Genomic DNA, 16,010 nt, shown 5'->3' with positions numbered 1-16,010 from the left:
GTAGCCCTCAGCATATCCTCCACAACACCTGCATAATAGACTTCCACAGGAAGCGGTGGTGGGGGAGAAAAGCAGGAGACAGATCCTGCTGCACGGGTTTGTTTATGTTGCTGCTGATGCAGATTGAAGGGCATCGACAAGAAAAACAAACAAAAAAAACAAACAATAAATCTCACATTTGACCAAACCTGCCTGCAGCTGTTAACACTGCATCGGCTCTTCTCTCCCTCTCTCTCCTCTTTCTCTTTCTCCCACATGCCCGCGCCTGCACGCACACGTTCCCTCCTCGCCGCGCAGCCGGGCGCGCACACGCAGACCTGCTCCTCGCCAGTTGCACCGCACAGGATCCCCCGACAGTGCGCTCACCGCCTGTGATCCCTGCGTATTGCGCTCCGCTGGATGTTTTGCGCAGAGGAAACCTGCCTCCCTGCCTTCCACCGATTCCCCGTTTTCTTCTCTTTAACTTTTGACTGTTGTTTTCTTTTCGCCCGTGTGCGTCCAGGGGCACCTGTTCCCGACGCTATGGTTCTCTAAGGGCTGACAGAACCCTGTAGATCCAGGCGTTCCAACTTGGAGGGGCTTGATGGTGCGGTTATTTGTGCCACATTTGGAAAAGTTGCGCTGCGTCAAGGAGCATGGGGGCAAACTTTAAGAGCTTTTTATAATCCAGAGACATTTTTTTTTGCTTGTTTTTTTCTATTAAAGAATGAAGGCAGGTGAGTCACCCGTGGCGTGAGAGGCGCGAACATCTCCACGGCTCTCCCAGGTAGTGGGTGAGGAAAAATCAGGCGACACGGAGGGGAAGTCGTGATCTGTGCGGCGGATTGCGCTACGGAGGACGGAGGGAACGGACCGATGAGACAACATGGGTAAGTAAGTGGAGGTCTGACTGCCGCCATCTGCGAGTGTGTGGAGAGAATTTCTTTCAACAAAAGAAAAGAAATCTTTTGCGGATGCTCTTTGCGCAGCGGTCTCCACAATGAAATAGTACTTTTGGCGTATTTGCTCTTAGAATATGGGTTATTTCTGTCTCTTTTCGTGAATTTACTAAAGCCGGTATTTTTATTTATTTATTTATTTATTTTTTTGCTTGTGAATATCAAGGAGAGGACAGCAATGCGCTTACCTTTATGCTGTGGAAGTGATGGAGACTCAAAATCGGACTCAGTGGATGTGGCAGAATGAGTGTCTGTCCTTGATTTTCAGGCTGAAATGGCAAGTTTTTGGGAATTTGATCCTGAGCTGAAATGGTCGAAATGTGGTGAGATGTGTCTCATTTTCCCCCTCACCGGCCTCCTCCTCCTCCTCATGTGTCTCCTTTATCACCCTCCAGAGCTGTGACATGTTTTGACTCCATCCCGTGGCCCCCTCCACCCCTTCTCCTGACAGCTCTGGGCACCTCCAGTCTCATCCCACACTGCCTATCACCTCCTCCATTTTACTGACTGTAGGTGCTCCAGAGCCAAATCCAACCGCTCAGCCTCACAAACCCACACTTCACCTCGCTGTTTCAGGGGTTTTTTGGGGTTTTTTTTGTTTTTTTGCGCTCCGCAGCTCCAGTCATTCCTCTTCCTTTGCATCTGTTTGTGCTGCTGAAAATGCAACGTGGGTGTCACTCGATGGAAACGATGCAAGCGGTCTGATTGGGAAAGAAGACAAAAAAAAAAAAATCCGCAGCATGTTTCACGTCCTTCTGTCTTTTCAGTGCAACTTTTGTTTGTTGAATATCTCGCTGAAGGACTATTATTCATACCTAGGCACGCACACGCATGCGCGCGCACACACCAGTATGTGGTGGTGCAGAGAAGAGAGGAAAAAAAGCGTTTGTTTCTAATCTGCACCTCATGATTCATCTTGTCTGTCTTCATTTCTTACTTCTTGGATTGAAGCCTTCTGGGATTTTTTTGTTTTGTTTTTTTTTTTATTATTATTATTTTTTCGTTCCTAAATCCAGTGGAAAGCTGCCACAGGCTGGAGGGATGCATGCAGCCCACACATCTGTGCAGGATTGTGGCATTTTCCCAAGTAATGAGCAGCTTAGTGCGGCTAATGAGCACAAACTATTACAGTTTTAATTATGTCATCACAATTACTATAACCCAAAAATGAGTGGATGTTTTTTTTTTGTTGTTTTTTTTTTTAGGATATCCACACTTCTGATTGAAGCTCTCGCCTCATCCTTCCCCATCCTCACCCAAATCACCTTGTTTTCTTCTCGTGCAGGCTGATTAAATAAAACAGAAGTTGTCTCCACAGTGAAAATAGCCGTTAGCTTGATTAATCATCCATGCAGGAAACTATCAGCTGATTAGATCTGGAGAAATATTGCTGAATAACTGATTATTAGCTCTGTTTAAGTGTTAATAATGCCCATAAACGCATTTTTCACCCAAGTGGCTAGTCACAACATCACAATATTTAATTAGCATTGATAGAAAATAGAGGAAAACTCATTAGTGGCGCTGGAAGAGGGGAGTTCTGTGGTGTTTTTGCTTTATTAATGGTGTAATGATGTTAAAAATGGCTGCATTTTTGTGTTGGTTGACTCCTAATTTGCATTCAAATCTTGCACCAAGCAATGTAGTGGTGTAGTTCTTTTAAAATCCTGGCTATCAACCCGACCATGATGAATCTGAATCGTCTATTTACGATGCGATATTCATCACAGCTTCCCACAACGACAAACAACACAGCAGAGGTGCAGTTTTTTCGCTTGATTGAAAGTAATTTGCAGAGAAAAGGTGGCAGAGGAGTCACTGCGATGGTCCAAACAGCTTGTCAGCTGGAGTTGAAGTGCTTACATGAGAGCAACAGGGGCAATTAGGCTCAAATAACGTTCCATTTACTCAATAATCCATCAGTTTCTCAGAGCAGACAGAGACACTAATTAGTCCACGGAACACTTTTTTGCAAAATCTGAGCTGAATGTCTCTTTTCATAAAACCAAAAAAAGCCACCTGTGGACACTTTTTTTTTTTTTTCCCCTTTCCAGGTCTTGGAGCTTATAATAGTGCAGATAATTAGGAGATCCAGTGTTGTTTATAGGTCGCCGCTGGCACAAAACTACTAACTTTTTCCTCCAGCACCGTTATGTGGTGGGGATTTTGTGGCTTCATAAATTCATTATCGCAGTAGTGCTGCCAGGTTTTAATTAGATCAAATGCAGCAAATACCTTTAAGTGGAGGTTTCTGTATCCTGCAGATTAAAACGTGTTGCTGCTACTGGTGGGTTCACAGCGATTTGATTTTTCCACATCCACGCAAAAGACAAGAAACTAACCTTTAACAATCTAAATGGCTGCACCTGCTTTTAAGGCCGTCAGCACCAACATTCCTCACGCTGACAGAATAAAAGGATTATTCTGTCAGCGTGAGGAATGTCTTCTCACTCTGAGCCTGACTCAGAGTCCCCCATCAGCCATTTCTTTTTTTTTTGCTGTATTTTAGTAATATTCACTCCACTACTATCCACTCTGACATCACACAGCGTCTGATTGGCTCCTCCGGGTCATCGATATAAAGTGTTTTTGTCGTGCAGCAGCAGCAGCAGCACCTATTCCGAGTTCTTTTTGCTTGCTGTTCTTTCCAAATTCTGAAATGACTTGGGCTGTGAAAAGACTTCCACTGAACAATGTGTCCGTCCTGCATGTTGAACTCGTGCGACGAAATATGGGCAGAGACACAAAACTGCCAACAGAGTCTGGCAGTAAACACCCGGAGCTGAGTTTGCACAAAGGAAAAAGAAAAGGCACATGATTGTGTGGTGTTTTGTTTTGTTTTTTTGTGTGTGTGTGTCCCTGAGGTGCACTACAAGCCTGCATGTGGTTGTCATGGTTTCATACATTTGATTATGCTGGCTTTTTGATCATTTTTTTGGCCTTTTATGTGCCTTATTTGCAAGCTCACCAGCCTGGACAACAGAAATGATCATTTATTAAAGCCTCCTAGAAAATGCTGATGATAGAGTGTTTTCCGATCTGTCACTAATCTGCAACTAAAATGATCTGGTTGAGATTCAGGGATTCATCTGGGTCATGGACGAAAGAAACCAACAGCAGTTACCCGATTGTAACCCCAATCACCACTAATGCCTGCATTCAAGTGGCCACAAGAGGTCACTTGGTCGAAAAACCAAAACAGTTGGTTTGTCAAAAGTCCCTGAAATCTTAAAATCCTCAAATTTGAAGTATTTTCTCACAACTGTAAATACTGGTGGCGAGAAAAGGAACAAAATTTTGTCTTCTGCTATTATTACCTTCAAGTTTGATGCTCAACATGCTAAATTCCAACAGCAAAAACATTCAAAAAGAAATATAACTGTTATAAAAATGTATACAACAGGATTTGGTTTTTCCTCAGTGCCATGAGAAAATGAGCTAATACTAAACTATTCGATACCTTAGTCATCGAGGTTGTGTTTCTTTCTGCCAGATTACCATATTTTGATAAACTGCTTGTAATGACTACAGCAATATTCAACTTTTTGCACTCAGCTGCTAACAACATATTTGTCTAACAAAGGTTGAGCACCAAAATGTTGCAACGATAAATTAACTTTTGTGAGTTAGACAGCGTGCAGGAGTCTGTTTGAACTTAACAATAATAATAATAATACACTTTATTTGTAAGCACCTTTCTTGACACCCAAGGTCACTTTACAGGAAAAACAAATACAACAACACAGATAAAAAACATACAAAAAGATTAAATAAAACATACATAGAGATAAAAAACATACATAAAGAAAGAGGCAGAGAGAGTAAATCGTCTTGAACAGATGAGTTTTGAGTCTGGATTTCAGGACAGGCAGACAGTCGATATTTCTAATGTCTGGTGGGAGTGAGTTCCAGAGTTTGGGAGCAGAGCAGCTGAAAGCCCTGCTCCCCATGGTGCTGAGGAGGGTGGAGGGTACTGTGAGGTGGATGGAGGAAGAGGATCTGAGAGAGCGGGTGGAGGAGGTGATGTGAAGGAGATCAGAATGTATGGCCTCAAATGTATACAGGAGGATTTTGAATTCTGTTCTGGATTTGACAGGGAGCCAGTGGAGTTGCTGTAGGATGGGGGTGATGTGATGAAATGAGGGGGTTTTGAAGATGAGAGCATTAAGAGCTTTCAACTAAAACCTCAGTTATTCTGTAAGCTTCAAACCACGGTAATATTGTAGACTAAAAACAGACGCGAATGTGGATGAAACTCACGAAACACTTCATGGATGTGATCATTCAGATTTTTTTGGGGGGGGGGGGAGGGGGGCAAACTTATTTTAGGAGAAGGAACTAAAAAAAAACTCATTAACAACACACAATGTGAGAAGAAGGTTCAAATCTGAAGGGATATTTGGATCAAAATTTATGCAGGCATTGTGCCTAATGTTTTTCTTTTTTTATTCACTTCCATTTGTGGAGTCTGTGCTTTTATTTTAAAGCATTTGTGCCAGAACTCTCCCTGTTGTTTCTGCAAGAGAAAAAAGTTTGCAAGGAATGTGAGAATAAATGTCTTATATCCTGCCTACTGTAATACTTTCCCCGCACATCTTATTTCGCAGTAAGTTCTGAAATAATGATCGGAATCAAGAGTTCAAACAACTAATAGATTTCTCAAGGTGAAATGAGACAGTTGAAGCGACAGAGATAGTTAAAGGGACTCTGGTGCACATCGGGACTGGCTAATCACAGGCAGCGGTGCGTTCTGATTAGAAAAGAAATGGTTTTTTCATGGTTCCGGACAGAAATAACGGACGACGCCTCTGACCTTTACTGATTACCGGGAAAGCACACACACTTTCACGCATGATGTCAAGTCCTGAGCATTCACAGCGGGCTGGCTTCACAGCGGCCAGCTTAAAGCGCTTCAGTTTGTGCTGATCTTCTGACATCAGCGCTTGTATTGATTATCGTAGCTCTCTGCCTCCCTGCACAGATTCTTAAACCAATAACTTGTGCGTGTGTGTGTGTGTGTGTGTGTGTGTGTGAGCCCACAGAACCAAACCAGTATAAACGTCTTCTCACATGTGCGGTATTATGAAGAGTTTCAGCTGTCTCTTTTCGACAGTTGGGATGTTAAGCGCTGTGGGTGTAAAAGGTTGAAGACTTTGTGATGCGGCTGATTTATTGGGTGTAAGTGTTGCTGAAGCAAACCGTCTGGCTCATGCAGATCGATGCAGCTCGAGGCAGCGAAGATTGTCCTTTAAAAGCTGATTCTTTAAAATAAAATAATACAACTTAAAGGCAGACCTCAGACTCCTTAAATGACATGACATTACATCGCGCTTTAATCATTTTTTTAGGGCGTAAAAGCATTCTGTTTGCCTATAGCTATAAAGCTCCTGCCAACGTCTAGGAGAGATAAAGAGTACATTAGCCGGATAAAACAGCAGATATCGGTGTAGAAGAAAAGATCTGCGCGCTGTTTCATAACTTTAATTATGTATTCTTGCAGTTTCTCAGCATGGATCTTGGCAAAGGCACATCATGTCAGATCAAAACATTGCAGCTAACAGATAATTAATGGGGCTATGAAGCAGTGCCCTGACATCTCGCACATTTCCAGCTATTATTTCCAGTTTGTCAGACAGTGCATATGTTACTTTTGTGATTGTCTGCTCTGAAAAGAAAAAAGAAAAGTGATGCATAAACAGATGTATGTTTATGGATATTCATGAGGCTCCAATATCAGGGCCGGCAAGCTCCAGCTGAGAGGAGAAACTGTAGGCACCCGACCATATTGGGCTGGCTGGAACTCATCTAAAAAGTCACATTTCCAAGTGGACTCCCATCCAACACTTCTCATTAAGGCTGCCTTTCTCCACAGCGGGCGGCTTTCATGGCCACACAAAACCTGCTCTTGGAAAAATGTTGACATTCAAAATAACCAATTAGCCTTTTCAAAGGTCTCCCCTCTTTGCAAATTATGTTTCACACCCTTGAAAAGCAGAATCTGGGGGTTTTCACAAATAGGCCGCGCAAGGTTGCGACTTTTACGAGACGGCAGATTGCCTTTGAGCTCTGTCTTCGCCAGGAAGCTTTGGTGAAATGTGTAAATGAGTAACAGTCCAAGTTGTGGAGGTGATTTAGTAATTAGTCCAGTAGAGGAGAGTAAAACTCTGCAGAATGATCTCACGCAGTTCCACGTGCTTTACTTTATTTCACATCTTTATTAATTGAGCATCCTCAATTAATCCTCAAATGCTTTAGCAGCTGTTTGGAGAAAACAAAACATGTTACCTCAAGTTCTTGAAGACTTTGTAGTGGAACAACTGACTGACGGATTAAAACAAACAACAGCATATTAATAAATTATTAAAATATCAAAGGTTGTAGACAGAAGCTGGAATCAGAAGCATTTTTCACCGAGAAAATTTAAAGTTACTGTACTAAAGGATAATGCTTTTAATCAATGACGCCTCTGTAGATGGATGACTTGGACGCTAAATCCTCCCTGCGCCACTGCCAACTAAATGCCAGTTGCATTCAATTTCAATCTGACCTTTGCTCATCTACTCATGTAATGTAATTTTAAAGCGATTTTTCATCAATATATATTGTTAAACGTGAGTGTTGGGCGTCAGTCTTCCCACTTCCCCCATTTCTAGGCAACTCCTTATGTTTCACACAGCTGGACTTGAAGATGCAAAGCATTAATGCTTTGCAAAGTTTCCTGATCGCTTTAAAGTACTGCACGTACTCGGACTACAACAATACAAAATGGGGCACCGGCCTGCTAATGCTAGCAGCAATCTTCACTCCAGCTGAGATAATGTTGTAGTGATTTTTTTTCAGAGGTTACCTTCCTCTTCCTCCCCGCCGCAATTTGTATGTCACACACATTCACAGTTGTTGGCCTTCTGTGGTACTTTGTTGTTCCCTGTCACACTCTACTGGAAGTTGCTCCTAATTTCTTTATTTTTCGGCGGGTTTCGGATGCATTTACTTCCTGCGATCCCCTCCGGCGGTCCCTTGGACCCACAGGCTGCTAGTTTCACTGCACCTCACAAAGCAAAAGTCCTCGTTTTTTGTCTTCCTAGTGTTAGCTGGTTGAGGAGAGCAGGGCACAACCTAATGCAGGTTTTAGCGGAATAATTCCAAAAATAAGAGTTAGAATAATCCTGCTTCTATACAAGCAGCATGCACAGCTCTGCTACACATTAAAGCTTGTTTCTAGGACCTACTGTTCATCCTTGTTGGCTAAGATTCCACAGAATTTTGCAGAAGTGAGGAGAGATGATTAGAAAAGTCAATTTAAAAGCAATTATTTCAACGTAATTCTGCATACACTATATGAAGATCCTGTTTTTAGGTCTAACTATAGTAGATATCCACACATCTATCAGTCTATTCATCCTCATCCATCTATCACAGATGGAAAGACTAATACTTACATTGATGGATACATATGGATATTATTTATCCATCAATCTTTTTCATCGATGATAGTTGATAGGAAATGCTGAATGGGTGGATAGGTAAGCATATAGGTCTATTTGTCTATTGCCTGTTGGTCTGTCATTGATAAATCTTCAAATGGTGGGACTTGTGGATGAGATTCTAGATCCAATCATCTAAATGTATATGAATATCGACATTAGACTATGTCAGATATTGACAATCTTATCTTTAGTTTCAGATTTTTCTTTATCACCTTCTATGAGTTACCCATGTGTTTAAAAATGATATGTTCATAAAGATTAAGACAAAAAAGGGTTGTATTTGGATGCTAACATGCACAAACTCATGACAAAAATCAAGCAAGCCGCCTTAACACTCTTTGCTACAGATTTCTATAGAAACACCCCAAACTCTGAAGGTTGGTGGAAGACCTTCTTTTATCAATACAGCAAACTGATCAGAAGCACATCCTGCTCCGATCGATGCAACTATGTTAAACTATTTGTGGCGCACCAAGTGGTTGCTAATAACGCAGGTTTGAATGTAACACAAACTTGTTCGAAGTAAACCTTGCCTGGTTGTCCCTGAGAAACTATTAATCATAACAATTAGCTGAGAGCCCTTCAGCTAAGCCTCATTGGTTAAGTCTTTAGCGACATTTCAACACTTGCCCGCATCATCTGTGGGCGTCTGGTTATACTGTCCTCCAACTGAAAGTAAATCTACACCTGCTGGCTGCTCAGAATCAACAGTCCTCAGTGGCCGTGGCGTAAATGAGAATGATAGATGCTCCGATCAATAGACACGGCGGCCAGCGGTGCTGCACTGCTTTTGCAGTGAGAACGCGACGTTTGTTACAGGCAGTTTCTCTTGTGAATAAGTAAGAATTCTATACAGCATATGTCGACAAATCTCATTGATCTGGACTGGTTACGCTTAGAATTAGCAAATCGATACTCCTAGTCACAGTTTTAGATCTTTTAAGCAGTGATACTTTACAGATGTGTGCAAAAATTTAGTCTCCCAAGAAAGCAAAATCACATATTTTGGTTTTTGATAGCGAAAAGAAATAAATGCAGGACTTCCAGAGTACACACAAGGCAATTTTTTCCTTTTTTTAGAAAACATTAACACATCATACATCATGTTAAGTCCCATTAGGAGTTGTAAAGCAGGTTAAGAATTGTCAATAATTGCCAGCAGACAGTTCCTGAGCTTGATTCATTCCCTGACTGCTTTGAAATTGTGATAATTCACAACAACCAGGGGCCACTATGAGCAACTGACCTGCAAATGAATGTAATTGATGCCTGCGAAGCAAGAAAAGGTTACAAGAAGATATCTAAGTGCTTCTGGCTTGCAATTTCCATTGTCTGGAATGTTATTAAAGATTTTGCAATTAAGGGGGACTGTAGGAGTCAAGACAGCATCTGAAAGATCAAGAAAACTTTACACAGAAAGGCTAAACTTAGGAGTTTAGGAGTGGTAGCTGCACTAACACTAAGTTCATAGCATTAAAGTGCAGGAAAGGCTCATTTTTCTGTGTGCTGGTTGCAGGAGTTGCACATAATTTTTCTCAATTAGTCCAAACTCTCGCATGCTTCTGTCTTTTTCCAATCAGGGTCCCAGCAGTCGCAGCTCTGTCTGTCTTCATTACCCTCGTTCACTGTTCTGCTCGAGCAGGACGTGGACTCGCCAGACCCCTGGTTACTCCGTCCTCCACAAATCCAGACAGAATAATTGTGTTAATAAAATTGACTGCTCATTTCATTTCAATTTTTAATGGATGCTGCTCCATTTAAGCTGTATTTTGCCATTACGGCGGTGATATTAACCAGCTAAGCTGCACTTTTTCCATATATCTTGCTGCTGATGTACAGTGCGGTGTGTATTTAGGACCGGCTGCCTCCTCCTCCCATCCCTGCATGTATGTGCAGCTCTAGTAGTAGTAAAATAAGCTTTTATCATAAATCAGCTGTTTTTTACTGCTTCTTGCTTTTGCTGCGAGTTGGAATTACGGCGGACTCCAATTTTCAAATTAATGGGCGTAAAATAATGGGTTTAAAGTGTGTAAAAGGTACTTCATTTCAATATTGTAATGCCAATGTGTCCAATTAATCACAGTTGCATGATGGGCCCCCACGACTGGTAATATGTCACGTACTTCTGTGCCCTGAAAGTATTTTTAATTTTATGTGCCTTAAATCTGAGTGAACACACTCAATAATGTAATATATCACACATGCTGTAGTGCCCTGGAATTTTTTGCTTGCCTAAGCTCAATCGCACATCACACACTTTTAAAACCCTTGGCTCTCGGTGTCAGGGAAGCAGGAGAGCTGTGGAAGGGAAGGAGGAGGCGGGTGGTGGTTTGAAACAAGACGGAGGTTTCAAGTTGGGTAACACTTGTTAATTTTAAACTTGCATGCATTTTTTAAGAGAGCTGATACAGAGAAGGAAGCTGGAGAAAAGGCATCCACTCAGTCAAACATGTAGCACATAACGTATAAGGGAAAGAAAGAAGCATGGATGCGATAAATCTCCTAATCTAAAAAGTTGATCTTACTTTTCCGCTAGTCAATAACCTTTAAAAGCTGCCATGGCACACCCTTTTCAATTTAATGTGTATAACCTGTGCTACAGTAGACCATTTAATAACAAATAGTAGATATATTTTGTTTTCTTGCACACTTTTCATTTCTTTGAAGTGCCCCGGCGATCGGCCTTAGCACTGTTGGCCAAGCCACTTGGGCACTCTGGGTAATAGCCTTTGCATCAGTGCTCAGAGCACCGTGCATTCAAATGAAATATCAACTTGTCGCGCCGCCAGGGAAGACGACAGCTGACTCTGCTGGGTCTGCCAGAACCCGCTCTGTCCTGAGGGGGCAGGAGGGGGAAGCTGTTTCACTTTTATGGGATTTTGCAGTGGTTTCCATGGGAACCTGACCTTATAGGTGAGGTAATTGGGGGAAAGATATATCTTAGGGTATTATACTTTTGCTGTTGCATTCGAAAAGCCCATTGTAGTTGACATTTAGTGTGTAAATTTGAGTCCAACTTTCAGCAAACTACTCTTAGTCAGGGGAGTAGCTGAGCTCCGGGGATACCGGAACACAGAAGTAGTTCTTTAATTGATATTTATTGTTTGCAATAGCATCTTTTTTTTGGTAGATGCAAATTGCATTGAAGCATTTATCGCTGCATGGGAAGAAAAAAGAAACTGCAAATCTGCCCTAGTTTGCTTCAAGTTACAACTATACGTCTTCACTAAGAGCACCAGGCCACTGAAGTGCAATACATAGGGTTTTACCAACAGGACCTGCAGCTTAAATCAGCCTCACAATCCTAGTTTAGGTGTGGCAAAAACTGTATTAAAAGAAGTTTCTCCAAATAAACATAGCATGTAGATTTGAGTCCAACTCTGACCAAACTACTGCTAGTCAGTGGAGTAGTTGAGCTCCAGGGATGCCTGAACACTCAACTTGTTCTTTAATTGATATTTATTGTCTGCAATTGCATTTTTTTTAGATGCAAATTGTGTTGCAGAATTTATGACAGAAAAAAGAAACTGCAAATCTGCCCTAGTTTGCTTTAAGTTACAACTATAGATCTTCACTAAGAACACCAGACCACTGAAATAAATGCACAGAGTTTTACCAACAGGAACTGCAGCACAATCCTGGTTTAAGTGTTACAAAAACTGTATTAATCCAAAGAAATTTAGTGTGTAAATTCCAACTTTCAGCAAACTACTCCTAGTCAGGGGAGCAGTTGGGCTCCGGGGATGCTGGGAGACAGAAGTGGTTCTTTAATTGATATTTATTGTCTGCAAATTGCATCTTTTTAGATGCAAATTGAAGCATTTATTGCTGCATAGAAAGAAAAAAGAAACTGCAAATCTGCTCCAGTTTGCTTCAACTTACAACTATACATTATCACTGAGAGCACTAGTCCACTGAAGTGCAATACATAAGGTTTTACCAACAGGAAGCCTCACAATCAGGTTGGAGTTGTTGCAGAACTTCTAATAATAAAACCTAATCCAAATGAATTCAGTTTTCATTTTGGCACTTTAGTCTTTGTTTCCTGGTGAAAGTTGATATTAAAGTTTTGGCTGTTACCATTTCCGAGCACTTCTCATTGTTTTCCTTATATTTTGATTCTGTTGTGCAGTCCCCCGTCCATAATTGTCCCTTTTTACTTGCTCACTCTGCTTCCTGGCAATGCTTGACCCTGATTGGACGATCCAGCTCCACAATCAGCCAACCTGTATTGCTGTCATCGCCCTGTTCAAACTCACAACTGACACCACTCAGGGTGGCTCTGAGTTATTGTGGGCAACTCGCCACCGTGTCTCTTGTTTTTCTGCTGGTTGTTAGCCGGTACTAGTATCTTGACCCTAGTTGTTGTACCGAGGCGATCCTTCAACTGTCTGGGAATGGGGCCAGGCTTCCATTCTGCACAGTCGCACAAAGACGATCAGTTGTTTTTTGTGAAACACACCAGGCATAGGGGTGCTGCTGCCTTCGTTTTAGCTTTAATCGGGAGCATCGCACAAATTCTCGCAAACATTCAGCTGCCTCCTTACTTTATTTATTAAATTACTAGGCAATAAAGAACTTTACCAAACCAAAAACAAATGGCTTTGTGTTGCCTCTGTTAACTCTGGCTGAGCTAGGGTGTAACAAACACAAAAGACATTCTGGTTTTAGTGACTGAGAAACTTTTGAGCGTTTTTGTCATGTGCTGTTAGTCTTTCTGCCCTCTGCGCATTGTGAGGCTCCAGCTGTCACCATCTTTATTGAGTGCATTCCTCATGGTTACAGGTTTCATTCTCATCTATCACAAACTTAGTGGAAAAAGGCGCCTGTTTACTTCTCTCACACAGTGTCAGAGTCACTCTGCTCTGCAGCAATACAGCAGACCAACTCTCCTCACTAAAGCTACTGATTCTCTCTGCTGCAGAGCAGAAAATCACTCGGAAAACTCGTTCGTTCGTTTGTTCACCAAAATATTGTCCAATGTCTGGCTTTATTTTGAGAACAGAAGGTAAAACATCTGACAGAGTGGAGATATTTCCTCAGAGAACATCTAGAGGATGAGCTAGCTTATTGACTGCTGACATTAATCTTGGAACTCGCTCATTCGTTCTCATGGCTACACAAAAAGCACGAGACTGAACGTAACACACAGCTGATGATTAAGTTTTCAATTAGTGACGCCAGCTTATCTACTGTTTAAAAGTTGGCATGTTGTCTATGTTTTTTGTTGTCCGTCTCAGTTATTTTGCAGATAAACAACATTAGAGACAAAGACAGGAAATAACTGAATGAAAGAATGAAATGAAATATTGTGTCAAGTGATTAAATACATTGTGCAAATACACAAACACATGCAGGTCACAGTTTCTGGGATTTTCTGCTCCTGTCATGTTTTTACTCACTGTGGGCTCATTTTTTGCCGCAATATATCCTGGAACTTTATGAAACAGCACAGCCATGACTAGAAATAGGGAGAAACAGAAATGTCTTCTGTGCAGCATAGCAGAGGGGAAAAAAAAAAAAAGGAAAGAAAGTTGAATAGTTTCAATATTTATCCTACAAAAATTGAAAGAACCTAGAATCAATATGTACAACATTTTTTCCAACTAGGCCCAGATGATATCAAGTGAAAAAAAATGTACATTTTACTACTTATATATTAAATTTGTTTCTTTACTTGTCTCTTAGCTGCTCAGTAAATAACACAGCCTGCAGTTCAGTTGAGTCTCACAATTTTCTATCTTTTGATGGTTGGTCACAGCTGAGTCACTCATCGCTTCCAGGTTGCACTATGAAGTCTGTTCTTTACAGAATGTGTTTACTAAGAACGGTCAGTTTTTGGAGAATTCTTGAATGAGATGTAGAATAAAGTGAATGTGATCAAATATCGTGATTTTAAGCTTAGATTTGATTACATTTCACGATGGAACAGCACTTCACAGTGGATTAGACCGCTGGGAAGGTAAAAATCTGATAATTTTTCTATTTTTTTTTTTTTCTAGCTCTACAAAGGTGTAAATTTAGTGATTTTCTTTAAAGATAACATGCCTTTCAAACCCACAGGTGGGTTTGAAACTCCGAAGGTTAATAAGATTTTGCATTGAATACCTCATTTGTCCATTCATCCATTTTTAACACTATCATTCATTTCATTTTTTGATGAAAACTGAAATTCATTTTGTTTTAATTCTTCTTTTGAAAGGATATTTTAATTAGCCTTTTCTCATTTTCAACATGCAGAAAAAGGTCAGCAGTTCATATTTTTTGTCACAGATTGCACCAATTTTACACTTCAGTCACTTTTCTACTACATATGTGAACAGAGCTGTACAGACTCCTTTTGTGGCTTTGTACAGAATCTGATAAATTGTCCCAAATGATGCAACTTGCTGGCCACACACTCCAAATCAAAGTCCTTCCACTGCTCTTCATTCTTGCTGTGAAATAACTGGCGCTGAACATACTTGAGAGTTGTGAAGATTTACTTTTGCGATAAGTGCACTAACTTCAACTTTGGCGTTGCTCTACTGCGCCGGTGTTGTTCAAATCTCCAAGATTTAACTTCTGCGAGATATGCAATCTCCAAAAGCCTCTGGCTGCGATTGGCCACGCTCTACTAAGAAGACAGAGCAGGTAAACAGATGTGTGTAGCTTACCGTTTTAGATGGAATCTGCGCCGTGGAGGAACAGATTAAATAGCAACGCCTGCCTGAGCTGTGGTTGCTGTATGTTATTCATGGTTAAGGTTTTTCATCGTATCGGTTTTTGCTTCATCCAAATTCTGCCGTTTTTCACCGAATGACATCAAGACAGACACCTTTTAAATTTTTGTGTATTTTCTGGTGATAGATGATATTCTCTCACAGTGCAGCTTTGCATATAATGCCTAACAATGTGTGTTGCCTCCACATAACAACACACGTAATGATCGGTTAATCAATCCGTGCTGAGTAAATATCTCTCCTCATTCTGCCGTGTAAGGCTTCCCCATGGGAAGCCAGTGTACACATGTCCAGTGGGTTTTTTATTACTGTTCTGTCTACGCAGAAATCCATGCTGCAACCAATGTACGCTAATTAAAGATGCTGTCAAGCGGAGGCGTCAATGAGCCAGTGGCAGAGCGTTGTGGCTGCGGCAATACAGCCTGGAGTTTTTCTCTACCATCCGAAATACGTCTGAGTAAGCCCCATCTGTTTTCTTTTCGGAGGCACATGCAGGCAAAATCCCAAATGTAGTTTTTAGTGATATGACATAGTGGAATTTCCCCCCGAGGCTTCACAACAGACCTTTGAAATGCTCCAACGGGATTATCATTTAGGGAAAAGTGATGGTTGTGTGTAGTGCGATGGATGCTTGGCGAGTTCACAGAGTCATTATTGGAGGGGATGGAAGCGGCAGTGAATCTTTTGCTCGGAGGATTCGAGGTATTTATTTATAGCGCACATTTTCACATTGTGTGTCTCTTCATTCATTTTCGTGCACTCACTGCCGTACAGACCTCATTCACCTCTATTCCCTTTTCTCCCCTTCTGCTGCTCTACCTTTTTTTTTCTCCCCTCTGGCGTTCTGGCATATTCATGGAAAC

The 16,010-nt window shown here is 41.4% G+C and overlaps 1 protein-coding gene across 2 annotated transcripts in view; it reads left to right on the top strand.

The window, feature by feature from the left end:
- The first annotated feature begins 282 nt into the window (after nucleotides 1-282).
- Nucleotides 283-16,010, top strand: part of lrrtm4l1 (leucine rich repeat transmembrane neuronal 4 like 1) — a 65,167-nt gene continuing 49,439 nt past the window's right edge. Inside the window, exon 1 of one of the 2 annotated variants that reach the window (XR_002747046.3) lies at nucleotides 283-869. Coding sequence is in view for 1 of the 2 variants with exons in the window: in XM_035955421.2 (XP_035811314.1) it covers nucleotides 866-869 (4 nt within the window). In the remaining variant the exon portion in view is untranslated. The remainder of the gene's footprint in view (nucleotides 870-16,010) is intronic. The other variant, XM_035955421.2, reaches the window with a different exon arrangement.

The sequence above is a fragment of the Amphiprion ocellaris genome, chromosome 17 (assembly GCF_022539595.1).
Source record: "Amphiprion ocellaris isolate individual 3 ecotype Okinawa chromosome 17, ASM2253959v1, whole genome shotgun sequence".
NCBI lineage: Eukaryota > Metazoa > Chordata > Actinopteri > Pomacentridae > Amphiprion > Amphiprion ocellaris.
This window is presented reverse-complemented; position numbering and strand designations above follow the sequence as displayed.